Consider the following 25,543-nt stretch of genomic DNA (forward strand, 5'->3'; position numbering starts at 1 on the left):
TTCAGACTTATGACTACATTCAGAGTGGAATATCTTCTAAGGGAAAACAAAAGTCCTGCACATCAAAACAAAACCAAAGAATACCAAAAGGAAAAAAGGAAAGAAATCTGACACTATGTTCAACAACTTCAGTTCAGTTCAGTTGCTCGGTCAAGTTCAACTCTTTGTGAGCCCATGAACAGCAGCATGAAAGACCTCCTTGTCCATCACCAACTCCTGGAGTCCACACATATTCATGTGCATTGAGTTGGTGATGCCATCCAACCATCTCATTCTCTGTCATCCCCTTCTCCTCCTGACCTCAATCTTTCCCAACATCAGCACCTTTTCAAATGAGTCAGCTCTTGAATCTTCTCAAGAACCACAGTTCAAAAGCTCAGTTCTTTGGCATTCACCCTTTCTTATGGTCCAGATCACACATCTGTACATGATTACTGGAAAAATCATAGCTGTGACACTACAGACCTCTGTAGCAAAGTGAGTCTCTGCTTTTTAATACACTGTGCAGGTTTTTCATAGCCTTTCTTCCTTCCAAGGAGCAAGTGTCTTTTAATTTTTGGCTTCAGTCAAGGTCCTTTGTGGTTTTGGAGACCAAGAAAATAAAATCTGCCAGTTTCCACTTTTCCCTCATCTATATGCTGATGTGGTGGGACCTGATGCCAAGAATCTTGAGTATATTTTTGCGAAGAGTGTTTTGGATGTTGAGTTTTAAGCCAGTTTTTGCATCTCCTCTGCTCATCAAGAGGTTCTTTAGTTCTTCTTTGCTTTCTGCCATTAGGACAGTGTCATCTTCATATCTGTGGATGTTGATATTTCTCCCAGAAATCTTTATTGTAGCTTGGGATTTATGCAGTCCAGTATATTGAATGATGAATCCTACATAGAAGTTAAATAACCAGAGTGAGAATGTACACCTTGTCATGCTGCTTTCCCAGTTTTAAATCTTTCAGTTATTCCATGTATGATTCTAACTGCCAATTTTTGACCTACATGCAGACTTTTCAAGAGACTGGTAAGGTGATCTGGTACTCCCATTTCCTTAAGAATTTTCCACAATTTGTTTTGGTCCACACAGTGAAAGGCTTTAGCATAGTCAGTAAAGCAGATAGAAATGTCTTCTGGTATTTTCTTGCTTTCTCTATGATCCAATGGACGTTGGCAATTTGATCTCTGGTTCATCAAACCAGTTTGTACATCTGGAAGTTCTCAGTTCATGTAGTGTTGAAGCTTAGCTTGAAGGATTTTGAGCATTACCTTGCTAGCAAGTGAGATGAGTGCAATTGCATGATAGGTTGAACATTCTTTGGAATTGCCTTTCTTTTGGATTGGAATGAAAATTGACCTTTTCCAGCGCTGTGGCCACTGCTGAGTTTTCCAAATTTGCTGACATATTGAATACAGCAGTTTTACAGCCTCATTCTTCAGGATTTTAAAATAGCTCAGCTGAAATTCCATCACCTCTCCTATCATTGTTTGTAGTGATGCTTTCTAAGGCCCACTTGACTTCTTACTCCAGTATATCTGGCTTTACATGAGTGACACCAGCATCATCCCTATCCCAGTCTATCCCGGTCTTTCTGACCATTTTTTTTGTACAGTTTTTCTGTGCGTTCTTGCCACCTCTTCTTAATCTCATCTGCTTCTGTTAAGTCTATGAATTTTCTTTCCTTTATTGAGCCCATCCTTGCATGAAGTGCTCATCTGGTAACTCCAATTTTTCTGAAGCAATCTATACTCTTTACAATTATATTATTTCCTTCTAAATCTTGCAGTGTTCACTTATGAAGATATTCTTATCTCTCCTTGCTATTCTCTGGAAGTTTGCATTCCACTCAGTACACCTTTCCCTTTCTCCTTTGCCTTTCACTTCTCTTATTTTCTCAGCTATTTTTAAGGCCTCCTCGGGCAACCCCTTTTCCTTCTCACATTTGTTTTTCTTGGGGATGCTTTTGGTGACCACCTCCTGTAAAATGTTACAAACCTCCATCCATATACCTTCAGGCTTCCACCTAATCCCTTGAATCTATTTTTAATCTCCACTATAAAACCATAAGGGATTTGATTTAAGTCATAGCTGAATGTTATCCATACTTACCTCAATTAAAGTACTTCAGTTAAAGTACTGCTTGCTTCTGCTTAAGCATTGTTGCCAGGTCACCACCCACCACTCCCAGTCGGTGTGGAGCAAAAACACACAATTTGAGGACTGTTACCCTGGGTTTGTGCTTGGCTTTTCACGTGCTTAGCTATGTGACCTTGATCAAGTCCCAAAACCTCAGTTTTCTTATCTGGTCAATGGGCACCGTGATGATAATTCCACCTCTAGATGCATGTGTGCCTGCTAAGAAGAAGTGGCCCTGAGAGGGCTTACTTGGTCCTGAGTCTGGAAAAAGTATGAATTATTTTGCCACCTGAGGAGGTGGAAACCTTCTGTTTAGAGGTTATGGCTGCCATCCCCAATGGTAAATACTGATTCAAGCCAAATGACATCTATCTCTGAACCTGACCCAGAACTCTGACTGAGCCAATGCTTCAGTTTTCTGGGCCCACAAAAAAGCTAATCATTACTGGCTCAGATTGCTCCCTTCCCAGACTTACCAGTCAGCCTTTCCTTGTCAACTACTTCTAGCCTGAAATCACACTGCAAGGAGAGTTGTAAGGCTGTTGGTCTCTTTTGGTTTCCACATCTCCAGTGTAGCAAGAAGTAGCTGTTATGGTTACTTGTCCTAGCAACAGCTATGGCGACCTGTACATTACAATCTCAGCCTGTTAAATATAACTGTCCCCATTTGGCCACTCATGCTTAAATTACCTACTGTTGCCTTAGAAACCTTCCTATGATTGCTGTTTAATGACCAAATATTTGTGGACTTGATCTAGTTTTCTTTCCCAAGTATGACTCCAACCATGCAATGAAGTAACCAGACATTTAGTCATCTAATTACCCACAGGAGTTGACAAAAGCATACCACCCATCCATTTGTTGCTTGCCCCAAAACAACTTTGAAGTGATCTTCTGAAACAATGTGATAAATTGGCATGTACACATCAGAAGGGACACTTTTTCTGGATCCATTTTGCACCTAGTGCCAGATGTCTACCACAAGCCTCGCCCTCCAGCAGCCAGTCACCTGGTTTTTGCAGACTCAGCCCACTTCAGATCCCTTCGACATCCCTCAGTAAAATCTAGAGAACAAACTGAGTCAAAGCTCTCTCTCCTGCAGAAAACAGTTTTTTTTTGTTTTTTTGTTTTTTAGAAAACAATTTTTGGTAACATTCAATTCTTGTGCTCCTTGGTTTGGATTCAAAGTCCTGCACCAGAGGATGGGAAGCCTCCCCTTTCAACTAAATCTTTCTCTACTCCAACCAGGACCAGAACCTTCATTTGTCCCTGTGTCCTTACTGGTATCATTCAGTTGCTAAGCCATGTCTGACTCTTTGTGATTACATGTTCAGCAACAAAACAGGCCCCCCTGTCTTTCATTATTTCATATTCTCATTTCTCTCCTTCTGCGCATAATCTTTCCCAGCATCAGGGTCTCTTTGAAAGAGCTGGTTCTTGACATCATTGGCCTAAGTGTTGGAGCTTCATCATCTGTCCTTCCATTGAATATTCCTCTACCACTTCCAAAACAAAACTCATGTTTCCAATCACCTAACAATATTGAACATTGATAAAGTTTAATAGAAGTGGGATCTGGTCCTCTGGGAAATCTCAGCACTGCCACCCTGCCTTTCTCTTAACATTCTCTCCCCCTGGCATAGAATTGCTTCCCTACAGCTTCTCCAGCTTGAAATGGCCTGCTGACCCAAAATTGTCAGCTATCCAGGAATTGTTCCTTTATCTTTCCTTAAAGACTTCTGCCTGATCCCTGATTGTCCTCTGTAAATCAGTTCAGTTCAATCTCTCAGTCACGTCCACTCTTTGCTATATCATGAAGTGCAGCATGCCAGGCTTCCCTGTCCATCACAAACTCCCAGAGCTTGCTCAAACTCATATTCATCAAGTTGATGATGCCACCCAACAATTTTGTCTTCTGTCTTCCCCTTTGCCTCCTGCTTTTAATCTTTTCCAGCATCGGGGTCTTTTATAATGAGTCAGTTCTAGCCATCAATTAGCCAAAATAATAGAGGTTCACCTTCAGCATCGGTCCTTCCAATGAATATTCAGGACTGATTTCCTTTAAGATGTACTGGTTGGATCTCCGTGCAGTCCAAGGGATTCTCAAGAATCTTGTCCAGCACACAGTGCAAAAGCATCAATTCTTTGGTGCTCAGCTTTCTTTATGTTCCAACTCTCACATCTACTTACGACCTCTGGAAAAACTATAGCTTTGACTGTACAGATCTTTGCTGGTAAAGTAATGCCTATGCTTTTTAGCATTCTGTCAAAGTTTTTCATAGCTTTTCTTCCAAGGACCAAATGTGTCCCCCCCGCCCCCGCCCCCCACAGCTGCAGTCACTATCTGCAGTTATTTTGGAGCCCAGGAAAATAAACTATATCACTGCTTTCATTGTTTCCCCATGTATTTGCCATGAAATAATGAAACTGGATGCAGTGATCTTCATTTTTTGAAATATATGTACTTCATCAAGACCATCCCCAATAAAATGAAATGCAAAACGGCAAAATGGTTCTGGGAGAATGCCTCGGAAATAATGTAAAAAAGAAGAGAAGCAAAAAGCAAAAGGAAAACAAAAATACCAACCTGAATGCAGAGTTCCGAAGATAGCAAGAGGAGATTAAAAAAAAAATGCCTTCCTAAGTGATCGGTGCAAAGATATAGAGAAAAACAATAGAATGGGAAAGACCAAAGATCTGCTCAAGAAAATTAGAGGTAGGGAAGGATGGTTTCATGCAAACATGGGCCAAATAAAATAAATAAATGGCATGGACCTAAAGGAAGCAGAATATATTAAGAAGAGGTTGAAAGGATATATAGAAGAACTATACAAATAGGATATTAATGACCCAGATAACCACGATGGTGTGATCACTCAACTAGAGCTAGACATCCTGACATGTGAAGTCAAGAGGGCCTTAAGAAGCATCACTACGAGTAAAGCTAGTGGTCGTGATGGAATTGCAGTTGAGCTATTTCAAATCCTAAAAGATGACGCTGTTAAAGTGCTGCACTTAGTACACTAGCAAATTTGGAAAACTCAGCGGTGGCCACAGGATTAGAAAGGTTGTTTTCATTGCAATCCCAAAGAAAGGCGATTTCAAAGAACGTTCAGCTACCACACACTTGCACTCATCTCACATGCTACCAAAGTAATTTATCCAAGCAAGTCTTCAACAGTACATGAACTGTGAATTTTCATATGTTCAAGCTGGATTTAGAAAAGGCAGAGGGACCAGAGATCAAATTGCCATCATTCATTGGATCATGGAAAAAACAACAGAATTCCAGAAATATACCTACTTCTGCTTTATTGACCATGTAAAAGCCTTTGACAGTGTGGATCACAACAAACTGTGGAAAACTTACTGAGACTGGCATACCAGACCATCTTGCCTGCCTTCTGAGATATCTGTATTCAGGTCAAGAAGCAATAGTTAGAAGTGAATATGGAACAGCAGACTGGTTCCAAATCAGGAAAGGAGTAATTAAAGGCTGTATATTGTCACCCTGCTTATTTAAATTATATTTTGAGTACATCATGCGAAATGCCCAACTGGATGAAGCACAGGCTGGAAACACAGTTGCTGGGAGAAATATCAATAACCTCAGATATGCAGAAGAGACCACTCTCATGGCAGAATGTGAAGAGAAACTAAAGAGCCTCTTGGTGAAAGTGAAATGGGAGAGTGAAATATCTGGCTTAAATTCAACATTAAAAAAATCAAGATCATGGCATTTCATCCCATCACTTCATGGCAAATAGATAGCTAAACAGTGGAAACAGTGAGAGACTTTATTTTTAGGAGCTCCAAAATCACTGAAGATGATGCCTGCAGCCATGAAATTAAAAGGTGCTTGCTTGTTTGAAGTAAAGTTATGATAAGCCGAACAACATTTTTAAAAGCAAAGACATTACTTTGCTAAAAAAATGTTCAGTATAATCAAAGCTATTTTCCAGTTGTCATGTATGGATGTCACAGTTGGAGCATAAAGAATGGTGAGAAATGAAGAATTGAAGATTTTGAACTGTGGCATTGGACAAGACTCTTGAGAGTCCCTTGGACTACAAGGAGATCCAACAAGTCCATGCTAAAGGAAATCAATCCTAAATATTCACTGGAAGGACAGATGCTGAAACTCAAATACTTTGGCCAACTGATGTGAAGAACTTACTCATTAGAAAAGGCCCTATTACTGAGATAGATTGAAGGCATGAGGAGAAGAAGATAACAGAGCATTAGATGGTTGGATGGCATCACTGACTTTATGACATGAGTTTGAGCAAGATCCAGGGGTTGGTGAAGGACAGAGAAGCCTGGCGTGCTGCAGTCCATAGGGTTACAAAGAGTCAGACATGACTGAGCGACTGAACTGAACTGAACTGAACATACCCATAGCAAATTCAATTTTAACTGTCATGTTTCTCCAGCAAGACGCGGTTCGCCCAAAGCCCCATATCCCTAGTAGTCTGCACCCATGCACAGAAGTCACTGCCTAGTATTCACCAGGCATTCAGTGAGGTCTGATTGCAGGGGCACCTTCATTTTGCTAGACATAGAGGAGCAAAAGACACATTTATTCTCCTGTCTCAAACAACTTGAAAATAGAAGATATAAATGAAAGAGCAGTTTTTTACATCAAATGTCAAGCAGCAGAGAATGAATTCCTGAGACAGGGAGCAAGGAAGGTGAGTTCTAAAATTGCCCCAACTCTAGAAATAGTTTCCAACACACATGGAACAGCTATCTAGGCAGAGACAGTCTCCCAAGAAGAAATATTTAAGACTCTAGATATTTAGAGTCCACAGGAAAAAGCTACACACAGAGAACTGTGGGAGTGTACCGGTGATACCCTTCCAGTTTAGAGCAGAGAGTTAATAGTACTGGTCAGGATTACAGGGAACAATCCTTGAGTCTCAAACTGCACCAAGTCTAATGGTGTCCCCAGCCACCAGCATGGAAATTACTCATAATTCCCATGACATCAGCATGGCCATGAAGACAATATTGCCTTACTAGTGGGGAATAATAAACCTGATCTAAAGGCAGGTCTTATATCAGCTAAAAACTTGAACAGCAAGCCTTCAAAAAATACAAATGTTTCCATGAAATTAACAGTGTCTGCAAGCAGTGCCATGAATAATTTTTTAAAATTAAGAATATCCAGCATCCAAAGGGTAAAAATTGGCATATCCAATATCCAACTTAAAATTTCCATATGAAGTGTGAAAATATTTGTCCTATGTCGATCAAAATATTGTAAAGTAATTATCCTCTTCTGGGAAACAATTAATTGTGCATCACAGAGATTTGAAACAATTTTAAGAATATTAAAATATATATAAATGGAATCCCACAAGAAGTGAAAGAAGGAGAATAGAGAAAAGAACTTCATAATTACTGGCTGAAAAATTTCCAGATCTGATTAAAGCTTTAAACCCATTAACACAGAAGGTAAATAAATTCAAGGACAAGAAATAGGACAACTATTCAAAGGTGTATGATAATTCATTGTTTCAAACAATCAACAAAAGAAATGTAACCAGAAGGAAAAATAGACAGAATAGAACAAAAATGGGAAAGACAGCAGATTAGGCATAGGAAAAATGTTTCCCAGAGGACACTGGCACCACATCTTAAAATGCTGAGAGAAATATAATTGACTCAGAATTCTATACCCAAGAAAAATACATATCAAAAACAAGATAAAATATGTCAGACGTACAACCACTATGAGACTGCATCACCACCAACAACCAATGTAAAAAGACATATTTTTTTTTCAGTTCAGTTCAGTTAAGTTCAGTCATGTCTGACTCTTTGCGACCCCATGAATCGCAGCATGCCAGGCCTCCCTGTTCATCACGAACTCCCAGAGTTCACTCAAACTCACGTCCATCGAGTCAGTAATGCCATCCAGCCATTTCATCCTCTGCCATCCCCTTCTCCTCCTGCTCCCAATCCCTCCCAGGATCAGAGTCTTTTCCAATGAGTCAACTCTTCGCATGAGGTGGTCAAAGTACTGCAGTTTCAGCTTTAGCATCATTTCTTCCGAAGAAATCCCAGGGCTGATCTCCTTGAGAATGGACTGGTTGGATCTCCTTGCAGTCCGAGGGACTCTCAAGAGTCTTCTCCAACACCACAGTTCAAAAGCATCAATTCTTTGGCACTCAGCCTTCTTCACGGTCCAGGTCCAACTCTCACATCCATAGTGAAGTGAAGTCGCTCAGTCGTGTCCGACTCTTTGCGACCCCATGGACTGTAGCCTACCAGTCTCCTTTGTCCGTGGGATTTTCCAGGCAAGAGTACTGGAGTGGGTTGCTGTTTCCTTCTCCATACCAGGCCTCAAATGTGAGATTTCCATAATTCTAGCCATCTCAGTCTTTCAAAAGACCTTGGTAAGGACAAACAAATATTAAAGCAGAAATAGTCATTGTGTTTCTACCCAATTAGAGAAATTATTGCTAACTCCTCAGTTCTGGATCTTGCAATGCTGGTGGACTTGATGGAGAAGGGATGTGAACAGAAATAAGGAAGGTGAGACAGGTAGGTCAGAATGTGAAGTAACAAAGACAAGGTATTTAGAAGCTGAAGAATTGAGAGAGATTTGGGATCTGAGCTGGAAAAGCAGTTTTCAAATCACATTGGGTCATGTGGTGTGTATATTCCTCACTCCAGTCCTTAAAAGATCTATACTGACCAGTCTGCCTCTTCTTTTCTGGAGCGCAGTTCAGGACCATCTAGCTGTTTCTTGTTGGTATTCCTTTCTCCTTTCTTCCACACTATGCCCAGCCATTCAGCCTAATTCATTCAGAAAAAGTTTCTTTTAGGCATGTGATGCAAGCTACCTACAAAATGATCTATTCTCTGCTTCTCTTTCAAAACTGAAAATAGTTTGTTATATAGCCATGAGCCCAGTAACTACAGGAGTGCATTTCCTACCCAGCCGGGCTCTTAGTCATGATTGGTGACAGAGATGCAAGCAGATATTTAAGAGGGATTTCTTTAAAGACTGCTTTCAAGGAACTGATTTAGCTGAGAGATGGAACTCTTCACTTCTCTACTTTCTTCCTAACTGTTGTCTGGATTTTAGTTGTGATGGCTGGAACTCCTGCAGTTGTATTGGACAATCATGTAACCTAGGAGATGGATACCACCCAAGCTCTGGCTGGCCCACCTCCAGCTTTGTTTCAGTGGGAGAGAAAAATCAATTTTTTCTTGCTAAATTTATAGTTGTTTTAGTTTTTTGCAATGTGTATCCAAACTTAATCCTGATACTACTATGTGTTTACTATGATATAGCCTTATTATTTTGTTGGGTTTAGGGAATATATTTAAGTTTTACATTTCTCAATTTTTTTATTTTATAAATTGATTCATCAACCATTATACCTAAATTGTATAAATGCAAAATTATGATAATAAGCATGCTTTCCTTTAGATTTTGAATTTTTATACTTTCTTATCTTCTTTCCTTTCTTGTTTTCTCCATATTGGTACAGCCTGGATCGTGTCCTCTCTGTTAACCTCATTCATATTCATATCTGCAGGCCAAAACAGACCAAGAGCTCTGTGGGGAGAACCAAAGAAGAATGAATACAGGGATATGAATGAATGGTGGTGGCCCGTGATATTCATCATGATGTTCTTCAGTAGGATCACATTCCCCTGCCCTTCTGTGTGCCCGCAACCCCCATGTTTTCCATGAACATGGAAGATACTTTGGCCAGTGGAATTTGAGTAGAGGTGATATGTCACTTTCATACTGAAGTATTATTTTCTGTTCTAGTACCTGTAATGACAGGAGCTGGAGCAGCCATGTTAGACCAGAAGTAAGTAACACAGGTGGAAGATATGACAAGAAAGAAGTTAACCCTCATCTCTGTGGAGAGACCTGCACTAATATTATATGAAAAAGAGTTGAAATTTTATTGTATTTAAGATAATGTTATTCAGGATTTGATTACACTTGTTGGACCTGTAACCAAACACTCATAAAAGAATAACTGATCTTTGTGTTAGCCTTGTCTTGACATTGGGGTCTGAATGAGACAGTATCTACTGATGTATACTTAGAAGTGAGCCAAGTGACAGCCCTGCAGTCTAGAAGCTGTGCTCTAGTGTGGGATTCAGAAACTGAAGCGGGAACAAAGCCATATGGCAGGACAGCTTCAAGATCCTGTAGGAACCCTTGGGAGGGGCACCTCAATCAGTCCTGATCTCAGGAGGTTGCTTGAAGCAAGGACAATCCTCTATCAGTCTCCTCATAAATAAGGTATGGTGCCAAGTTTCATGTAAAAGTGATTTATTTCAAATTCCTTCCAGAGGGTTTTCCCTTCTGAGCCAGTGCTTAAGATATGCGTTTGAGACCTGGTTTGGGAAGATGGCAAATGCTCCAGGGCAACTAACCAGGTGGGCCAAAACTATTGAGTCTAAGTGCCCTAGAGACTGATCTATATCAAGAGAAGCACAGGATTGAAAAGCCAGTGCACTGAAATTACAGAGTAGCCCCTACTCGCTGCAAATAGAGAAGCCCTGAGCAGCAATGAAGACCTAGTTCAGCCAAAATTAAAAAAAAAAAAATTCTCACAGAGAAACCAGTGAGGTCTCAGAGGAAGCAGGACATGAAAAAGGATGAAACCAGTCTGGGTCTGATATCATGCAAGTCATGGAGAGGGAAGGAAGAGCCTGTTTTCACTTGGGATGTAAGTTGTGCCTCAAATGCACCTCAACCCAAGGCTAGGGAGCTGGGATTTCACTCTCCTACTAGCGCCTCTGTCTCACCCTTCAACTAACACCCAGCTGGTGTCTCCAAGCTCTTGTATTAGATCCTCCAAAGAAAAATCAAAGGTGGCACTAGAAACAGAAGACTCCAAAGCTCAGGAAAATATAACCTCAGAAAATGTCTAGATTTCTGCACCCATTCTGGCATATCCAGCATCATATCTGAAATCCTGCAAGTCCATGGGTCTCTACATGTAAGCATTAAAAAAAAAATCAGCTTTTAATCTATATAGTAGTGTAGTTGATTTACAGCATCGTATTAATATTAGTTGTATGAGAAATTAATCAGCTTTTAATCTATATAGTAGTATAGTTGATTTATACCATCATATTAATATGTGTTGTATGAGAAATTAATTCCCTTATACATAGAAATGTATCCATTCTTTCTAGATTCATTTCTCATACAGGATAATACAGACTACTGAGCAGAATTTGTGTGCAATACATTAGGTCTTTGTTGATTATCTATTAAATAAAGTAGTATACATATATTAATCTCAAACTCTTAATTTATCCCTCTCCCACCTTTCCACATTGGTAACTATAATTACTGTTTTGATGGAGGGAAGTGTCTAGGCACTTTTTGGTTCAGGGTCTGTACTTGTGAGGGTGGAGTGACCAGGGAAAGCAAGCCTGAGAGAGACTCATTTGAGATGATGCTAAATGTTGAGAAAGACATGGGCATGCAAAAAGCTGGGAGAAAACATTGTAGATGTGGGAAGTAGCCCCTGTTAAGGACCAATGTAACCAAGTTTAATGAATGGCTACCATTCCATCGCCAATCTTCCTCCCATGCTTGGAACTTGGCCTACAGGTCAACCACCATGACCTCATCCCATGCTTCAGTTGTGAGTTAGCAGCAATGAGCCATTTCAGCCTTCCCAAGAAGGGAGAAGCTGGGGCTATCATGAGGCTGAATATGCTCTGGACTCAGGGATGTGTACACAAACTGGTTATCAACAGGAGCATCAGGTGCCAGGGGCACCACTAACGCCTCTGACTCTCTCCATGTACTTTTTCTCAGAGGTAGAAATGCCATGGAACAAATAGAGCAAAGAAACAAATAATGCCTCTTGTTTCATCTTGCCCTGTGTGATTCCTATTGCCCTTTGACCACACTGCTCTTAGCCCAAAATCTCTTTCCCCTTTTGCTTCCTCAAAGGTGGCTTGTGAATTACATCCACACCTGATTGTGAAGCCTAGTGGCTGGAACTCAACTCACAATCAGCTGGGACCCAGAGATCCCCAGCCTTGCCTCAGTTTCTGTCCTTTTTCTCCAACCAGATTCATAAAACAAAGTCCCTAAAACATGTAAGGATGATGGTAATTCTCTCAAGGCCTTTGAATCTCCAAGGTCTGTTTGGAGCATCAAAGAGAGCACATATTCCCTTGCATCCAGGCTAGTCTCAGACCACAGCCTCCCTCAGCCAGGGGTTCCATGAGGAAACATAAGACCCTTATCTAAGTTGCCAGAAGGCTGAAAAGAGAATACTTCTCACTGTGAATGGATGTTCATGCTTTCCAGTCACCCAAAGGTCTGTGTTGTCTGAATGAGGATTGCGAGCTCTGACGATTCTGAGTTGGGAGTGAGTCAGTCACCATCTGCAAGATGGCCTCCTAGGGTCACAACACTTGGGGCTCCCCACTGTGCCTGGAACCCAGAAGAAACAGCCTGCAGTATCGCTTTCCTGCTGCTACAAGAAGGCAGGAATGCTGATAAAATCAGAACCAGACTTGAGGGGCAACAGGAGAGGAATTTCGACTATGGTGCCTGCAGATATCTGAGAGCTGTCCAGCAGTGGATACAATGGAGTTTTCTCTCATCTTTCCATTCCTGGAAGGTTCCTAGTCTGAGAACCAGAATTCCTGGGTCCCAAGTCTTCACTAATGTACCTGCAGCTTTAGAGTGAGTCATACAACCCAGGGTTCAGTTTCACACCTCTTGGATGAGGGAGACTGGATTTGCTCCAGAACACTTGTTCCAGGCTGCATCTCAGTGCCAATCAGTGGACAAGAGGCTCAGAGATGCGTGTTGCTGAGGATGCTGAGGCTGCCTCTGGTGGGCAGGGGGCTGTAACTGTCTGGTGATGTTCATGGGTCCTGGGATCAGAAATGGGAGGGGTAGAACACTTGGCACACAGCTGCTGTGACACCAAGGACGTTAGAGGCCTTGCCTACTGGAACTTACCATCATTTAGGTTCTGTGGGATGAGATCAGGTACTTAAAAGTCAGAAGTTACCTATGGAGAAGTCTGTAGTTTCCTCAGCAGAAAACCAAATTAGGCTGATGAATCATCTCTGCTAAAAAACTCGGGGAACTAGATATGCCACGAATCTTAGACAAAATTTTATTATTTTAAATACTATCTAAAGTAGGTCATCTTTTGAATGACCTGCCATTTGCTCTCTGCCTTGGGATGATACCCATAGGTAGAGAGGAATCAAAGGGCTCTGAGGGAGGCTGTTCCTCTCCCTGTGACTCAGCAGGAGTGACTACAGCTCTCTTCCCTCCACATCTGGAGCAGGAATTTCAGCAGGAAGGATGTGACCTCCAAGTTTAACCAGAAGACTCAGGTAGGTCTGGCCCTCAGGTAGGCACTATTCTTTTCCCAGTGCTTCTTCCTTCCCTCCTGGGTCCTGTGCAAGCTGCCCACCTCCTGGTTCCTGGGTTCTCAATTCCTACTCCCTTCTCTGGCAAATATCCATGCAGTCCCACTTGTGGCTTCCTCTCTACCCAGACCTAATCCCTCACATGCAGATGGCACTAAAGAAGGGAAAACCAAGGATGGGTTTTCCCAGTTCATTCTTTCTAAAAATGTCCACATTCCTTCTGCTTCCAGACCCTGTCCTGAATTAGTAACACCTCCAGCTTGTTGACTCAGCTTAGCAGGGTAATGGAGATGCAGATGGCGGGAGTGGGGGGTGGTAAGGTTGTCAGGTGTGGGGGACGGTTTTCAGATGACAAGAGATGAGTTGGAGTAAGGAGCATGTTGTCCTCCAACCACTTATTCACTGGGGACCTGCCTGAATCTGCTATCTTGGCCTCTTCAGGGTATCTCTAAGCCAGAAATTTCAAAATGGACTTTCTATAAACTGCTTAGTACAAAACGATTTCAAATATAACAAATATAATAAAGAAGAGTGTCATAAATGCTACATTTTATCATTTGAGGATCATAAATACAAAACCAGCCTATTAGTCCCACCGGTTTTCATTGACTGGAGACTATGCAACATCAAGGTGGTGGCCAATTGAGTTTGCAGTGAAGATATTCTTGACTTACATCAGTCTTTCTCTTCTTGCTATCTTCTCACATGTGGTGGTTGAAGGGAAGGAGGAAGAGTGAGAATAAGAGAGAAAAATCGAGAGAGGCTAAACCCATCATGAGGGACCACAGTCAAAAATCCACATCAACCTGGGTACCTCCCAAAGGCCCTACTTCCTAATACCATCACATTGGGAGTCAAACGTGGACATGATTCAATCTATAGCAGCTATGTGATCTGCTTTTAAATCAAGACAGACACTAATTCCATTCTCTTTTTTTACTTCTTATTATTTTTCCTGACGTATTTTAGGGTCTAGATGAACAATTCACAAAAGGTACATAAGGAGTATTTGGGATAAAAGAATGGGATTTAAAAAAAAATTCACTTTGTTCCCAATAAAATTAACATCTAATATCCAGTCCATGTAAAATTTCCCCGATTCTCAAAAAGCAGTTTCCACAGTTTATTGAAAGAATGTACTCATATGTTGCACTTGGTTGTTCTTCTTTAAGATGAAATAACTGTTGCTCTCCCAATTTTAGTGTTATTCATTTGTTCAGAAACTGGGCGGTAGCAAGGTGGATTGTCTTACAGAATGCACCACTATTGGGTTTAGAGCAGGAGTTCACAATACCAGCACAGTGGGTCAGGACCAGTACCAGTCCTTGGTCTATTAGGAACTGGACCTCCACAGGAGGAAGTGAGCTGCCGGCCAGTGAGTGAGGTTTCATCTGCATTATAGCTGCTCCCCATCACTCTCTCATCACTCCCAGAATTGACAGTCTAGCTTGTTTTCCTGGAATTGTTTGTAGTTACATAACCTATGCTTAAAAGAAATAAAATAGCATAAATGTTGATGATTGTTTTCCTTTCTCAGTGATCAGAATGGTGAGTTGGTGCCATAGCAAGCTATCACAGTATCAAATAAGAAGTTGACTATTAACATTTGGACACATTCGGCCAGCTTAAATTTAAATATTAAAAAACTAAGATCATGGGATCCAGCCCCATCCTTCATGGCAACTAGAAAGAGAAAAGGTGGAAGCACTGGCAGATTTCTTCATCTTAGCCTCTAAAACCACTGTGGATGGTGCCTTGCAGCCATGAGATCAGAGAATGTTTGCTTCTTGGCAGGAAAGCTATGACAAATATAAAGAGTGTGTTGAGAAGCAGAAACATCATTCTGCCCAACAAACTGGTAGATGTTTGGCCATTTCACTTGGATTCTTAAACTTTCTGTCCAGTCCCCATTGGGCTTTGAAATGCCTTAGCTTTCTGGTCCTTCACGATTCCCAAGATTATTTAGTGCATTTCTTGACCCAGTCCTGAAATCAGCCATCTCTTTAAGAAACCATGCATCATCTGATGGGAAATGTATTTAGAAGGTAGATGTTAGACCTCAGAATAGTCACTGTTATCAAGTTGTCATTGCTTGTAGGCTTTACATTGGTCAGAGTAGGAAGTACACATTTTCCTTAAAAAATAAAGTAAAAAGGAACATAATTAGTTGGTACAAACTTATGCTTTTAGTTCAAGATTTAAGACAGCAGGGTTTGAATTAAACTTCTTTCTGTTACCTGTGAACCTCTTTTTCTAGCCACCGAAAGGCTTATTTCAGAACATTAGTATTAATTATTGTCTTATTTTTTTACCTGTTAGCATGCATATGATTCTGTCACAATAACAGAGGTTATGAGGAAAAATAAGTTGTTGAATATAGCTTCAGATTTCTTTCCTGTTTTTCTTTTGATTTTCTTTGGTTTTGTTTTGGATGGGCAGTATTATTTTTTTTCCTTAGAATATATTCTACTCTGAATTTAGTCATAATTCTGAATTTTAAAGCTACTTAAATAATGTGTTGTTATGGGCAGCTAGTCACCAACTTGCTGCAATTAGATTTATCAGTCTCTTTGTTCTCAATTTCTTCAGTTCAGTTCAGTCCTTTCAGTTGTGTCTGTCTCTTTGCAAGGACATGGAATGCAGCATGCCAGGCTTCCCTATCCATCACCAACTCTCGGAGTTTACTTAAGCTCATGTCCATCGACTTGGTAATGCCAACCAACCATCTCACTCTGTCTTCCCCTTCTTTGCCTGCCTTCAATCTTTCCTAACATCAGGGTCTTTTCCAATGTGTCAGTTGTTCCTATCAGGTGGCAAATAATTGGAGCTTCAGCTTCGAGACATTAGTCTTTCCAGTGAGTATACAAGACTAATTTTTTTTGGATGGACTGCTTTGATCTCCTTGCCGTCCAAGGGACTCTCAAGAGTCTTCTCCAACACCATAGTTCAAAGAGCATGTATGTGTGTCATTTGTCAGTGATGTCATATTTCCCCTGTTGGGATTTAACCACCAGAACTGCATTTAAACAACATGAAAAAATGAGGATTCAGTCACAGTGCCCCATATAAACACACCTGGCAAAAGGAGAGTCTCCTGTTGTTTTCAAGGGACAGGCATGGATTGATCTCATGCAGGAATAGGCCCTGGGAGTTTTGGATGAGTCATTAAACACGATTGTCTTTACTTTGCTGCCACAGTAGTTTTGTCTTCTTTGATTGGGATGACATTTCAAAAAAAATTTTTTTTGTATGTTTTGTTTGGCAGACAAAATTTTTCATGACATCGACCCTATGGGGAAATTATATCAGAAATATATCCATTTATCTTCAGTAGTTAACTTTTGTTGGTTTGTATGTCCTTGATTATCTTTCTTTATAAATAGAAAGGAAACACACATTTTCAGAATGCATTCAGTCTCTTTTTAAATCAACTGACATGAATTAAATTCCTCTCTGTCCCAACTGCACTCCCAATTCTAGGTGAAATAAAAACGTGCAGAGACTGAAGGCTGATTCCAGCACATTGCTGTGGAGATTTCGTTCCCACTGTTTTTGGAGCTATAACAGAGAATCAGGAATGTGGGATCCAGGAGCAACCTGAGGACAAGAGGTATAATTGATAGGATTCTGTGTGATACCCTCAGACAAAAGCTGACTTGTCCTTTGGGAATGCTGTGGGCTAGTCATGTATTTCCTGACCAGGGTCTCAGGGTCTGAGCTGGTTGTAGGAGCAGTGCTGGGAGACAGCCTCTCTCCGAGGAGCTTCCCTCTCCAGCTACTATGAGAATTTGCTGCCCCTGTGAATCTCAATCTTCACTCTGTGTGTGACCTGTTATTTGATCCCCACAAGATACAGCTCTCTGGATGTTTCTCATTGTTTTCTCAGTCTTCATTCACTCATTGAACAGACAAGCATTGGACATCCACTGTGTTCCAGCCACTTTAGGGAGGCAAGGACAATAAAACTTGCCCTCACATACAAGAAGGCAGATATACATGAAGTGACTTGCCCACATAGTGAATTCTGACTTTGGTACATGCTAGACATGAGGTGGAGAAGACAACGGCAACCCATTCCAGTACTCTTGCCTGGACAATCCCAGGGACAGCAGAGCCTGGTGGGCTGTCCTCTATGAGGTCACAGAGTCAGATACGACTGAGGTGAGTTAGCAGCAATAGCAGCAGCAGACATGAGGAAGGGTCTACAGAGAGTGACTAACACAGGAGACTGATAAACACCAGAAGAAAGACTTCCTGAAAACAATACAATTAAGCCAGAATCTGGAAGATGAGAAGAAATTTGCTAGTCAAAGGGGAGTGGAGTTCTCTAGGAAGGAAGACCAGCTTGTGTCAAGGTACAAAAGATGCTAGTGTATTCAAGAACTGCATTCGAGGATGTCAAGAAAGGTGCTTTTTCAAAATCAAAGGAAAAGAGGGTGAGAGATGAAGGGCTGTTTAGGAGACAGTCGGGAAGGGGACAACTCTGGGGAGACTCAGAGTGACCTTGATGCCAGCTTTCTTCCTTTGTCTCTCAGCATCTCTCAGCATGAGAAGAAAGGTTATTGCTTGTTCTGGCAGCTGTGAGGCCATTGTTTACACCTGGGTATCAATGATCAAAGGCCCAAGAACACTGGTCGATAACATACAGAAGCTCATCAGCGCCACGCCACGGGGTTCCAAGGTGAAGGGCCATGCCCCAGGATCACTCCCAATCTCCACAAACAACAAAGATATCCAGGGCCAACCTCTCACCCTCTCTCTCTAACAGCACTATGTTTCATGTTCTGCAGTCAATACCTACATCCTATTATCTTCACCATCAATGGCATCAACTACCCAGTGCAAACTCGAGCCTACATCCTCAAGGTGAGGGGACAACACTGAGGGCTGGTTCTCAAACTGGAGCTTTCAGGAACCCTTGGGCTGCTGCTAGGAGGAGGGCGCCCTCTGGAGGCCATGTCACACCATTGCAGATGCTGCTGAGCTCTGTGACTGGGCAAGTGACTCCCACAAAACCAATCACTTGAGAGTAAAGGGCAGTGTGGGACACTGATCTTCCTGAAATAAATGTAGAGAGGCCACACCATATGCATGGTTTGAGTCAGGGAGAGGGGAACACTAAGGTCTTCAGTCCTCAAAGAGCTTCAATTCAATGTGAACCCTTAGGTTCATGAATATGAAATTCACCAATAGCAGTCCCTGAAATAGGCTATATTACAAGGAGAATGTGTGGGGACAGTCCCAGTGTGATATCCCAGCATAAGTTAACAGGCTCCCTTCCCTCCTCAAAGTTTTCCTGGTTTGAATGGTAAATTACATGGTCAACCTAGTTCTCTGCTTCATCTTCCTCTTGCTCTGGCCAGGTGCCCCCTTTGTGAGTTAAGGTACCCGACCCCTCTGTGGTGAGGTTGGATGCCAATGTGCATAAAGGATGCACTGTGACTGCTCAGCCTCAGCACTGGGTGGAAGCTTCGTGTCAGCTCCCAGCGGGAGTTCAGAGCAGGCTGATGGATTCAAAGAAGGCTTTGAGGAAGAGAGGAAATTACAGGAATTCTAAAACCACAAACTCATTGAGCCATATGGAAGGTTGCTTGGTTCTAGGCAAGCTTCACTGGATTCCAGGCAAATGGCATCTCAAGGTGGTCTGCACTGGGGCACTGGGCACTTCAGTGGGATGATGAAGGCTATGGACTGACCAGTGGGGATGGGGAACAAGAGTACATTACCCAACCAAGCCTGGAATGGCCAAAGACAGTGAGTGTGGGCTGAAGGAGGTTTTGCAGAGTTCCTGAGTTAAGTCTTCAAGAAAGTGTTGTGGGCACTGCTCTATTTAAGAGGGATAACCAAAAACAAGCTGCTGTGTAGCACAGGAAACTATGCTCAGTTATATGACAGTTGGATGGGAGGGGTGTCTTTGTGACCAGGATACCTGGATACATACCATTGAGTCCCCTTACTATACACCTGAAACTCAGAATATTGTTAATCAGCTATAATCCAATACAAAATAAAGTTTCTTAATAAAGTACAGATTGTGGGGATTCAGGAGGAGAATCAACATTCTCTGCAGAGAAAACAAGGAGCAGGAGTCAGAAGGAAAGAAACAGGGAATGAGGACAGCTATGGACACACTTGTTCTTTTCGAAAAAATTATACTGAAGTGTGTCTAATCTTCAGTGTTGCTTTAAGTTCTCCTGCACAACAATGTGATTCAGTTATACACATAAAAATATATATATTTTCTTTTTTTTTCATGTGTTTATCACTGAATATTGAATATAGTTCCTTATGCTGTACAGTAGGACTTTGTTGCTTTTCATTCTTCTGTTTCCCAAACTCCCAGTCCTCGACTCACCACACCCTTCCTCATGGCAACCTCATGTTTTGGCCATCTTTGTTTTTGGATGAACTCTCATATTGCCTGCTGCTGAGAAAACCCCTTGATACTTACCAAAAGAGGGAAATTAAAAAAAAGAATTTTGCTGGGTCTGGATATTGGCGGGAGTCACAGGTAAGGGCTCATGCTGACAGGATTCTAAAGGCCGCTGCTATACCATCTTTCAAGAGAACGCTGTGAGTCCATCTACAGAGACCAGGGTCCTGGGTGACGTCTTCCTGAGGCTGTATTTCTCAGTCTATGATCGAGGAAATGAAAGGATCGGCCTGGCACGGGCAGTGTAAATGCTTGGAGTGGTTCAGGAATCAGTAAGGATGCTCCTAACACACACTCACTCACACATTAGGCACTGCTCCCCCGGATGCTGGTGAACTGTGTTTGGTGGTCTGCACACCCTATTCTCAGAAAATAATAAAAGGTTTCACTCTTAATGGTGCAGAAACAAATGGTTGCCTCTGTTTGTGTCTGAGAGTGAAGGATCTAGAATGAAGTCTGAAACAAAATTGAGAGAAGCTCTACTCCAACTGGCTTCAAGGAAAAAGAAGACTCATTGAAATGATTCTGGGAATCCAGGACACAAGACTCAGAGCAAATACAAAGATCTCAGTGACTGGACCCAGGGAATCAGAAGTCATCAGTTCTCTCTTTCTCACCCTCAGTCTTTCCCTTTCCACTTCTTTAATGGTCTTAGCCTGACAACTTTCTTCCTTAAGGCTTCCGCACTTAGTGAGGGAGTCCAAGCTACCTGCCCTAGGCTTTTATATCCTGAAGTCATCTCCTAGTAAGGAAAGAAGCTCGGAACCATTAGAATTCAAGGGTGTTCCCTAAATGACCTACTTCAGTTCACATGTACAGCCCTAGATCAGCCATCCTGGCAGGGCCATGGGGTCCTATGATTGGCTTTACATGGTCATTGGACCTGACCCAGCAGCACACATGACTGTCAATTTCCTCCAGAATTACATGACTGAAGCTGGGGAGAGGCAGCCCCAAGGATAGCGACTGGGAGATGGTCTAGGCCATGGAGGAGTTTGTGATGACCCACCAACTCCACCACTTCCTCATTCAGAGGAATTACAGGGGTAATGAAATAGTCTCTCTTCATCTCTTCTCAGATGATCTTATTTCTGGGCTTCTCCTCCAGGGGATTTTTGGTGAGGTATTTCATGCAGAACTGGTTGCCTCTTGTTCCCATACCCCAGTCACCATCTCTCTGCCACATATGCCTGCTCTGTCCTTTCCAGTCCTACTTGGTAAGTGGTGGCCCCAGTGGATCCCTGAGCCATTCCCCTCCTCCAAGGCCCAGAATACCCCTTCCTTGGCCTCCAATGCTGCTGGGAAGAATGCAACACATGTGTCAGGGGACCCAGGGAACAGAGAGCCTTCAGCCTTTCTGAGCTTCCTCCAGGGGTGGAGCTACAAACTATTTGCTTGGAGCTGCCATGGTTAGGCACTTTTGCAGTGGAAGTATCCGTTCTTTCCACCTGGACCCCTCAGTACATGTCTTGGTGAAGAAAATAGTGGTCAGAGGTTGATTTCCTTTCAGATTGACTGTTTTGATCTCCTTGTTTTATAAGGGACTCTCAAGAATCTTCTCAAGCACCACAGTTCAAAAGCTCAATTCTTTTTCATTCACCCTTTCATATGGTCCAGATCTCACATCTCTACATGATTACTGGAAAAATCATAGCTGTGATACTACAGACCTCTGTAGCAAAGTGAGTCTCTGCTTTTTAATACACTGCAGGTTTTTCATACCCTTTCTTCCTTCCAAGGAGCAAGTGTCTTAATTTTGTGGCTGGAGTCAAGGTCCATAGTGATTTTGGAGCCCAAGAAAATAAAATCTGCCACTGTTTCCACTTCTCTCTCATCTATATGCCATGAAGTGGTGGTACTGGATGCCATGAGTATTGAGTATTTTTTTTTTTTTTTGTGAATAGTTGTTTGAATGTCGAGTTTTAAGCCAGCTTTTTTTCATCTCCTCTCCTTATCAATTGGTCTTTAGTTCTTTTCTTTCTGCTATTAGGATGGTGTCCTCTTCATACCTGTGGATGTTGATATTTCTCCCAGCAATCTTGATTCCATCTTGGGATTTATGCAGTCCACCATATTTTATGATCTTTCCTACATACAAGTTCAATAAGCAGAGTTACAATGTATATCTTGTCATGCTCCTTTCCCAATTTAATTATTTTAGTTGTTCTGTGTCTGATTCTAACTGCCAATTTTTGACCTCCATACAGACTTTCAGGAGACAGTTAAGGTGATCTGCTACTCCCTTTCTCTTAAGAATTTTCCTCAGTTTGTTGTGGTCCACACAGTGAAAGACTTTAGCATAGTCAGTGAAGTAGATGCAGATGTTTTTCTGGAATCCCCTTGCTTTCTCTATGGTCCAATGAATGTTGGCAATCTGATCTCTGATTCCTCAAACCAGTTTGTACATCTGGAAGTTCTCAGTTCATGTACTGTGAAGCTTAGCTTGAAATTTTGAACATTACCTTGCTAGCAAGTTAGACGAGCGTGATTGCATGATAGGTTGAACATTCTTTCGAATTCCCTTTCTTTTGGATTGTAATGAAAACTGGCTTTTTCCAGCACTGTGGCCACTGCTGAGTTTTCCACATTTGCTGACATGTTGAATGCAGCACTGTTACAGCCTCATTCTTTAGGATGTTTTAAACAGCTCAGCTGTAATTCCATCACCTCCACTAGCTTTGCTTCTAGTGATGCTTCCTAAGGTCCCCTTGACTTCATGCTCTAGTTTATCTGGCTTTACACAACTGACCCCAACATCATCTCTATCCGGGTCATTATGACCATTTTTGTATAGGTTTTCTGTGCATTCTTACTACCTCTTCTTAATCTCATCTGCTTCTGTTAGGTTTTGACTTTTCTGTCCTTTATTGTGCCCATCTTTCCATGAAGTATTCCTATCGTATCTCCAATTTTCCTGAAAAGATCTATACTCTTTACAATTTATTATTTTTCCTCTAATTCTTGCATTTTTCACTTAGGAAGACTTTCTTATCTCTCCCTGCTCTTCTCTTGAAGTCTGCATGTCTTTGGGTATATCTTTCCTTTTCTTGTTTGCTGTTCACTTCTCTTATTTTCTCAGCTGTTTTCAAGGCCTCCTCAGCCAACCACGTTGCCTTCTCATATTTCTTTTTCTTGGGGATAGTTTTGGCCACCACTTCCCATACAATGTTACTAACATCCATCCATAGATATTCAGGCTACCAGACCTAATCCCTTGAATCTATTTTTCATCTCCACTGTATTATCATAAGGGATTTGACTTAGGTCATAGCTTAATGGTCTAGTGGTTTTCCTTACTTCAATTGAAGCCTGAATATTGCTTGCTTCTGCCTAAGCAAGAGTGCCAGATTACCACCCACCACTCCCAGTGGGAATGGAGCAAAAAACACAATTTGAGGACTATGCATTGGAAGTCCTCTTGCATAGTCCTCTATGCATAGAGAAGTCCATAGATTAAAGGGACTAGATCTGATAGAAGAGTGCCTGATGAACTATGGACCGAGGTTCGTGACATTGTACTGAAGACAGGGATCAAGACCATCCCCATGGAAAAGAAATGTAAAAAAGCAAAATGACTGTCTGAGGAGACCTTACAAATACCTGTGATAAGACCAGAAGTGAAAAGAAAAGGAGAAAAGGAAAGATATAAGCATCTGAATGCAGAGTTCCAAAGAATAGCAAGGAGAGATAAGAAACACTTCTTCAGCGATCAATGCAAAGAATAGAGGAAAAGAACAGAATGGGAAAGACTAGAGATCTCTTCAAGAAAATTAGAGATACCAAGGGAACATTTCATGCAAAGATGGGCTTGATAAAGGACAGAAAGCATATGGATCTAACAGAAGCAGAAGATATTAAGAAGAGGTAGCAAGAATATACAGAAGAACTGTACAAAAAAGAGCTTTATGACCCAGATAAACACGGTGGTGTGATAACTAATCTAGAGCCAGACATCCTGGAATGTGAAGTCAAATGGTCCTTAGGGAGCCTGAAATCAACTGCAAGGAGAGTTGTAAGGCTTTTGGTCTCTTTTTGATTTCCCACATCTCCAGCGTAGCAACAAGTAGCTGTTATGGCTACTTGTCATAGCAACAACACAGTGCCATCTCAGCCTGCTAAATTAAACTGTCCCCAAATGGCCCTTCATGGTAAAAATACCTACAGTGACCTTAAAAACCTGCCTATGCCTGCTGTTCATCAGGAAATATGTGTGGACCTGACCTAATTTGCTTTCCTAAGCATGATTCCAACCATGCATTTAAGGAATCAGACATTTAGTCATCTAACTACTCACAGGAATGGACAAAAGCAAACCACCCATCGTGCATTTCTCATCTCAAAACAATATTGAAGTGATCTGCTGCAACAATCTGATACATTGGCGTATACACTCTAGACGGGACACTTTTCCTCTGGATTCGTTTTCCACCTAGGGCAGAATGTCTACCATGAGCCTGGCCTTCTGGCAGCTGGTCACCTGGTTTTTGTAGACTTAACCCACTCCAGATCCCATCCACATCTTCCAGTAATATCTAGAGAACAAACTCAGTCAAAACTCTCACTTCTGCAGAAGACAGCTTATTTATTTATTCATTTATTTATTTTTAAAGCAATGTTTGGTAACACATTCAAAATCTTGGGCTTCTTGTCTTGGATTCAAGGACTTGTGCCAGAGGATGGGAAGCTTCCCCTTCCACCTAAATCTTTCTCTACTCCCACCAGGGCCAGAGGCTTCACTAGACACTGTGTTCTCACTGGTATTGTTCAGTTGCTAAGTCATGTCTGACACATTGTGATTACATGTATGGCAGCAAAACAGTCTTCTTTGTCTTTCACTATTTTGCGGAGTTTCCTCAAACGTATGCCCATTGAGTTGGTGATGCCATCTCATCCTTTTGATACCTCTCCTTCTGCCAACAATCTTTCCCAGCATCAAGGTCTTTCCCAATGATCTGGCTCTTCACATCTGGTGGCCTAAATGTCGGAGCTTCATTTTCAGCATCAGTCTTCGCATTAATTATTGCTCTACCACTTTCAAAACAAAACTCATGTTTCCAATCCCCTAACAATATTGAGCATTGATAAGGTTTAATAGAACAGAGATATTGTCCCCTGGGAACTCCCAGCACTGCAGCCCTGCCTTTCTCTTACCATTCTCTGAACCTGGTATAGAATTGCTTTCCTACAGCTTCTCTTGTTTGAAAAGGCCTACCAACTTATCATTGTCAGCTATCCAGGAACTGTTCCTTCCTCCTTCCCAAAGACGTCTGCCTGCTCCCTGATCGTCCTCTGTACATCAGATCAGAGGACTTGCTATATCATGCTAACTTCTTGCTATATCATGTAGTGCAGCACACCAGGCTTCCCGGTCCATCACCAACTTCTGGAGCTTGCTCAAACTCATGTTCATCAAGTTGGTGATGCCACCCAACAATTTAATCTTCTCTCTTCCCCTTTACCTCCTGCCTTTACTCTTTCCCAGCATAGGGAATTTTCTAATAAGTCAGTTCTTCCCATCAGGTGGCCAAAGTACTGGAGGTTGAGCTTCAGCATCAGCCCTTCCAATGAATATTAAGGACTTATTTACT

The 25,543-nt window shown here is 41.8% G+C and overlaps 2 protein-coding genes across 2 annotated transcripts in view; one reads left to right on the top strand and one right to left on the bottom strand.

The window, feature by feature from the left end:
* The window catches only part of PAG3 (pregnancy-associated glycoprotein 3), a 928,325-nt gene that overhangs the window by 841,578 nt on the left and 61,204 nt on the right, over positions 1 to 25,543 (bottom strand).
* Positions 18,069 to 25,543, top strand: part of LOC101103278 (pregnancy-associated glycoprotein 1-like) — a 32,300-nt gene continuing 24,825 nt past the window's right edge. Inside the window, exon 1 of the mRNA XM_027959656.3 lies at positions 18,069 to 18,203. Coding sequence (XP_027815457.3) covers positions 18,069 to 18,203 — 135 coding nt within the window. The remainder of the gene's footprint in view (positions 18,204 to 25,543) is intronic.

The sequence above is a fragment of the Ovis aries genome, unplaced genomic scaffold (genome assembly GCF_016772045.2).
Source record: "Ovis aries strain OAR_USU_Benz2616 breed Rambouillet unplaced genomic scaffold, ARS-UI_Ramb_v3.0 scaffold_87, whole genome shotgun sequence".
Lineage (NCBI taxonomy): Eukaryota > Metazoa > Chordata > Mammalia > Artiodactyla > Bovidae > Ovis > Ovis aries.